The sequence below is a fragment of the Schistocerca piceifrons genome, chromosome 11, assembly GCF_021461385.2.
Source record: "Schistocerca piceifrons isolate TAMUIC-IGC-003096 chromosome 11, iqSchPice1.1, whole genome shotgun sequence".
NCBI classification, from domain to species: domain Eukaryota; kingdom Metazoa; phylum Arthropoda; class Insecta; order Orthoptera; family Acrididae; genus Schistocerca; species Schistocerca piceifrons.
The window spans coordinates 148699537-148706841 of NC_060148.1; the positions used below are offsets into that span (position 1 = coordinate 148699537).

The 7305-nt window shown below is 40.1% G+C and overlaps 1 protein-coding gene across 1 annotated transcript; it reads right to left on the reverse strand.

Moving 5' to 3' along the window:
• Nucleotides 1–4998: 4998 nt before the first annotated feature.
• LOC124719829 lies at nucleotides 4999–6832 on the reverse strand. Its single transcript, XM_047245017.1, has 2 exons — nucleotides 6494–6832; nucleotides 4999–5172 (listed from the first exon to the last, which is right to left on the reverse strand). Exons 1-2 carry the CDS (start codon nucleotides 6830–6832, stop codon nucleotides 4999–5001), a joined length of 513 nt encoding a protein of 170 aa, XP_047100973.1.
• Nucleotides 6833–7305: the final 473 nt, after the last annotated feature.

The window sequence follows — 7305 nt, forward strand, 5'->3', positions numbered from 1 at the left end:
AAAGATTCTGACTTACCAATACTGCATACACGCCCATCGAGAACACCATACCAGCCCAACACCAAAATTAAAATGTCATGTCAAGGTCAGTGTGCTGGACCGAGTGCATGATGGCTGCCATCTCATGGGAGAGTTGTAATCTAGTATCACTGCTACCATCTTTGTGAAAAAACATCATCATCAACACATTAAAACCACCCATGAACAAGGTATGCCCTATTATTATGTATAGCAATAACTGCAGTAAACTGACTGCAATATTAACAGATGCGATAAAAAGTAAGTGGATATACCTCCTACAAAGCCAATAATAAGATCTGACAGCACCACATAACACAACTAGAAAGGGCAGACACCACCACGAACAATCACTAATAAGGTCAGATAGCGCCATGTATCAACATAGCAAACAAGTGTCACTGAGTTGTACCTGCTCTTTGAGCTTTCAGAAAACTAATACCCATATAGATCACTGCTTCAATAACAATATCAATAAAATGAAATTAATAACCACACATTAGGAATTAATGTATAAATGAGAACATACTAAGCAAGGCAAACCTTTAACAAGGAACCCCATAACCAACACAAGCATAACATAGGAGTTAACCAACTGTGCTGAGGTGAACAAGTCCACAACCTATACAGCATGAAACGCCAGTGGCTTTCTGTTGTCCATATAATTACACATCAGCATGGATGAGGGCCTCAGCACAAGCTCTGGGGAAAGAAAGCATGGTGGAAGCAAATGAAAAATGTAATATAAATCTAAATGCTAAATAATGAGATCCTTTACCTTTTATGGAAAATATAGATTTACCTACTAGAATACAGCACCTCCAAAATATTATATACTGTGTCTAAGCATCCCCTAAAGCCTTAACGCAGTTTGTTTACAAACAGCCCTCTCCGGATACTTGATTTTACATTTCATGTTTTCAATTTCTTCCAAGATGTTAGTGTCAGGTCTATAGGTCTCTTGTGCTAGATATCTAAATCTTCACTAACATCCTGTAAGTTTTCGTTACAGAGTGCTAGATGGAAGGAAACAAATGATGGGATTATTTACTGCACCATGCTCCTTATCTCTGTTATGGAAGCATTACTCATTTGGGCTGCAAATCTGCAGGCACACTGTGGTCTCTTAATCTCATAAACACCTTTATTACCATATGATGACCCTGTCGTTCTCCATGGTGTATAAACTGTTCTCCATCTTTCTTGGGGGTTAAATATGCAGGTATGACATTTAAGGCTCCCAGCCAACTATCCACCATATCTCAGACTAGTCCATAACAAGATACTCTGCAATATCTTTCCCTCTCAGGATCAATATCCTGTCTAATGACGCTACTACCCTCTAATCCCATTCTCATACTCCCCGTGTCAATATTCTATTTGTTAACCATCTACACAGTATAATCATTCACCTGGGCTACAAATCCAAGTAGGGTGGCTTATCTTATTGTGATAATTCAACGTTAAATTTAATATAAGGATGTTGGCCATTTAGCGCCTTACACATTTCATCTATCAAATCCTTATTATCATCAAAATCACAATTATATCGTTAGTATACCTTTGATGGCCCATTACCTTATCCTAAAACTGTGGCTGTTCATTAAAGAATTTTTTTGCCTCCAAATATTTTATTCTGTTCTCAATACTGGTTGAGATTTTACATGCCATGCATAGTACTCAGTCGACTTTCCCCTCTTTCCTGATGCAAACTGTAGCGCTCAGCTACTAGACGGTTCCTAATTAAACGTGCAACATGACAGTGTGTAATGTAACTATGTCAGTTTATGAAAATCCCTCAAAAAACACGAAGCACGAATTGCAAGTGTTTTCCCATACGTGGAGCATCCTCCCCTTCAGCATGACACTGCCAGACCACACACGATGGCTGTATCACCTGGAACAATCTGACACCTTGGGACCACTATCATCAATCATCCTCCACACAGTCCTGACTTGGCCCCATCCGATTTTCATCTGTTTCCAAAAACTAAAAACACGACTTCGAGGCACCAATTTCTCAGCAATGAATCGCTGCAAGCAGAAGTGTATTCGTTACTCTGTCATCAAAGTATAACATTTCACTGTGATGCCATCAACAAACTGGTCTCTCGTGGGAGAAAAGTGTTCATCACTAGGGTGAATATGTTGAGGAATGAAAATGTAGACATGAAGGATAAAGATGTAGAATGTTAACAAAGTGTGTTTTATTTAAAAAGCTTTAAGCGTTTTCACATAATTCTGTGACAATATTTTTCAGCACATCATTTTGTAATACTCGAGATTACTCCAAGTCTGGAGATTATTATCTGTATGTCAAAAGCTTCTTGAGTTCACATGTTGGAATATGTACTTTCTATAACAAAGGTCACTACTACCGCTCCTTTTGGAATGTTCAGTGCCTGCAGATGCACAGTAACTTACTTCTGATTTTTAACTACACACATCAAAAAAAGTTTTGCATCACCTCGGTTCTGAGAGTTCCGGAACAAGTACAGGAAATTGGAAGAGAGAGCAACAGACACATAATTTCCGCCGTTTTTATTGCTCATGAAAACCACACGTTGCATGTTGTACCACTATACAGTGGGACCTTCAGAAGCGGTAATTCCAATAACTAGTAGCACATCCTCTTGCACTGATGCATGTCTGTATTCGTCATGGTCTACTATCCACATGTTCATCAATGCACTGTTGGTCGACATTGTGCCACTCCTCAATGGCGATTCGGCGTGGATCCCTCAGAGTGGTTGGTAGGTCATGTCGTCCATAAACATCCCTTTTTCAATCTATCCCAGACATGTTCGGCAGGGTTCATATCTGGAGAATGTGCTGACCACTCTGATCGAGCGATGACGTTATCCTGAAGGAAGTCATTCACAAGATGTGCATGATGGGGGGCGCGAATTGTCGTCCATGAAGACGAAATCCTCGCCAATATATTGCCAATACGGTTGCACTATCAGTCGGAGGGTGGCATTCATGTATCGTACAGCCATAATGCCACCAGTGGCATACATTGGCCCAACATATTGATACTCCAAAACATCAGGGAACCTGCACCTTGCTGCACTCGCTTGCCAGTGAGTCTAAGGCGTTCAGCGAGACTGGGATGTCTCCAAACACGTTTCCAGCGATTGTCAGGTTGAAGGCATATGAGACACTCATTGGTGAAGAGAATGTGATCCCAATCCTGAGCGGTCCATTTGGCATGTTGTTGGGCCCATCTGTAATGCACTGCATGGTGTTGCGGTTGCAAAGATGGACATCACCATGGGTATCGGGAATGAAGTTGCACATCATGCAGCCTATTATGCACAGTTTGAATCGTAACACGACGTCCTGTGGCTGCACGAAAGGCATTCAACATGGCGTTGTTTTCACGGTGCCTCCAAGCCATAATCCGTAGGTAATTGTCATCCACTGCAGTAGTAGCCCTTGGGTGGCCTGAGTGAGGCATGTCATCGACAGTTCCTGTCTCTGTGTCTCCTACATGTCCAAACAACATCGCTTTGGTTCACTCCGAGACGTCTGGATGCTTCCCTTGTTGAGAGCCCTCTGGCACAAAGTAACAATGCGGATGCAATCGAACTGCAGTATTGAATGTCTAGGCATGGTTGAACTACAGACAACTTCCTAGTGGAATGACTGGAAATGATCAGCTGTCAGATCCCCTCCGTCTAATAGGCACTGCTCACGCATGGTTGTTTACGTCTTTGTGCAGGTTTAAGCCCGCCACACACGTTCTGGCAAACCTGCACTGGAAAGGTATACCTGTGCAGGCTGGAGCACACACACGCTGCGGTAAACCGGAAGATTTTAGCTGAGTCAGTCGAGAAATGGCGAGCAGACAAGACGACACAATTACGTTAGTCGGTTTGTTAGTGGCCACGAAGTGTAAAAGGAAGTAAAAACGAAAAACGTGGTGTAAAGAGTTGTTTACAAAGAGAAATGAATACACTCATACGAAATTAGTAAAAGAGTTATGTTCAGAGCCTTCAGATTATCGTAATTATTTGCGGATGACTGAAGACGTCTAACAAAAACTATTGTCGCTTGTGACTCCTTTAATACAAAGGAAAATACAGTTATGAGAACTTCTATTTCTGCCCATGAAAGACTGACAGCTACTCTAAGATTTCTTGCAATTGGTCGATCATATGAATGTCTCAAATATTCTACTATAATACCACCCCAAGCTCTTGGCAAAATAATTCGAGACACATGTGATGCCATTTACAATGTGCTGAAAGGAGTGTATCTTCAGGTATGTATAATAAATACACATTTTTTAAATTCTTTTATTCTTAGTAACACTCTACAATCCAAAGACAAAATTTCAACTGAAGCATAATAATGAATAATACATTAAATTCGAAAATAATTTAAAATTTGGTATTACTCGTCAATTAAAACCATAGAATAATTAAAAATGCCCAAACATCAAATATTACTATAGGTAGCTAAGTAAGTAGCTGCTGAGTGTGGAAGTGGAAGCTCTTGATTGGTTACGAATTCTGCAGGCGCTGTTTGTTGCGTAAACTGATGATATGAAGTAGCTGCAGTAGGACTTGGTGAGCTCGTACTTGGACTGGTTAGATGGTTCAAATGGCTCTGAGCACTATGGGACTTAACATCTATGGTCATCAGTCCCCTAGAACTTAGAACTACTTAAACCAAACTAACCTAAGGACATCACACACATCCATGCCCGAGGCAGGATTCGAACTTGCGACCGTAGCAGTCGCGCGGCTCCGGACTGTGCGCCTGGAACTGCTAGACCACTGCGGCCGGCGACTTGTTAGATATTCGGAGCTGTATGAACTCGTTGGCACGTTAAGCATTCCCATTTCAGCTTCATATAGGAGATCATCGATTATTTTTTCAACAATCAGACGCTGGCGTTTTTCCAGTGTCCTCATTCTCATTGCAATAGATTTTCCCAGTAGATCATACCTGTCATCTTGGGGCGAAGGCTTTTTAAAATGATCTCTCACTGATAGCAGAACGTCGTTGGTCAGTTCCACACTTTTCCTCTTTTTTTGCAAAATTTGGTCGTGATATCGGGAGTTCTTTGGAATTTTGAAGACTCTCGTTTGTCTCTGAGGGTTCTTCAGTGATGGGTGTCTGTGGAGCAACATCATCGAATCCATCCTGAAAGAAGAATATTATTAGACCCTAAAAGTCATTTACTCTGATTTTATTTTTTATATCAGGAATATAATTTAAAATAAGACAAAACTATAAGAGATGAAAGGAACACAAACCTTCTTTAAAAACTATTAAACCGATAGTTTCACTGTAGTATTTTAAAATTCTGTTTCTTATTTTCTTTATAACCAAACTTTTTAAACAAGCATTGATTTTGTGTTACTTTAAATGTTATTTTCATTTTGCTTGTAACAGTAAATTTATAAAGCCTGTTGCAATCAACACCGCTATAAATCCACATTGTAAAAAATATTATTCTGTTGTTTCAGTTTCCTAACTCGGCTGAGAAATGGAAAGTTATTGCTAAAACATTTGAAGATAGATGGAACTTCCCACATTATCTTGGTGCCATGGATGGTAAACATATAGACATAGTTCCCCCAGCGAATTCCGGACCTTTTTACTTCAACTACAGAGGCAGACACAGTATGATAGTTCTTGCAATAGTGGATGCTAAGAATCGGTTCCTTCTCGTGAATTTTGGAACTAATAGATGTGTTTCTGATGGAGGCGTTCTTCAGAATACTAAATTTTATGAAAAGTTAGAGAGTAATGAGCTCAAACTTCCAGGGCCATGCAATGTTACAGAAAATTTAGAAAATGTTCCTTATGTTTTTGTAGCTGATGACGCCTTTCCTCTTACACTTAATATTATGAAGCCTTTTCGACAAGCACAACTAGATTCAGCTAGTAAAGAAATTTGCAACTACCACATTTCAAGAGCAAGACACGTTGTCGAAAATTGTTTTGGAATACTTGCATCCAGATTTCGTATATTCCATACTCAAATCAATGTGGAACCAGAGAACATAATGAAAGTGGTGACGGCAACTTGCGCATTGCATAATTGTTTTGATGGAACAACATCCAGGCTTTTACGCTCATCCAAACAGTACCTATCAGGAGACGTACGATGAACTACTGCCATTACAGGTTTGGATACCTCGGAAACAAATATGATCGCACTGATACGTCAGAACCACGGAAATATAACGTTTGCTGCTAAACAGCTTAGAAATGGGTTCACTTCATACTTCATGAATGAAGGCAAAGTTCCATGGCAAGACACTAGGGTTCATCTAATCGAAAAATAGACTAAAAACAGAAGTTTAGCCGCAGCATGTTATTAATTCATACAGTAAAAACATTTTCCATTAATATTAATAAAAATGTGAACTCTAAATGTAACCTTCCCATTTGTATATACAAAATGTAGTTTAATTAAATAAAGTGTATGAGTATTATAAATAATGTGAGTACTTACTTCATCGATCTCATATCCATCCTCGTCATCCAAGTTTGACACAGACGCACAAGGAGTATCTTGATCGCCAAGAAAATCGAACAAATCTAAGTACCACAATTTTGATGTGTAGATATTGTCTGTTAAAGCTCCAGATTTCATTGACATATAACGTTTCTTCTTTTCTTTACATACATTACTTCTTAAATTATTTATTTTTTTCACTGCAGATTGCTTTGTAGCGTCGGGTTCTAACTCCTTCAATTTAATAACAAGTCGTTCATAGGCTGCACCTCTCTTTTCACGGTCGTGGTACTCTTTACTTTTCACCTGCCACAGACAAGGCTCCAACCGATACATTTCGATAAACTCTTTTATCACTTGGTTCCGTTTCCGATTTGACATGTTGAGTAGAAGAGTTGAGCAGCACAGCGCATGTAGCCACTGGTTAACACTGTTGTGCACGTAAATACAAAGACAACAGGGGCTCTCTACTCAAGGAGCTAGCCCCAGATAACCATACACCTGTATAGTCGTGCCGGAGTGACACACACACACACACGCTCAGGTCTACACGCCTGCGCAGGTAGAAAGAATTGAATTTTGATTCTTCTCCGGTCGCCTGCACAGGTCGCTATGCCTGTACAGTTTGGTCTGAACTGACTGGCACACATGCTCCGGTTTAACTGTACAGGTTTACCTGACAGGTGCACCGGAACGTGTGTGGCGGGCCTTAGTGACATCTCTGAACAGTCAAAGGGACTGTGTGATATAATATCAACGTCAAAAGGACTGTGTGATATAATATCAACAGGCAACGTCTATCTTCAGAA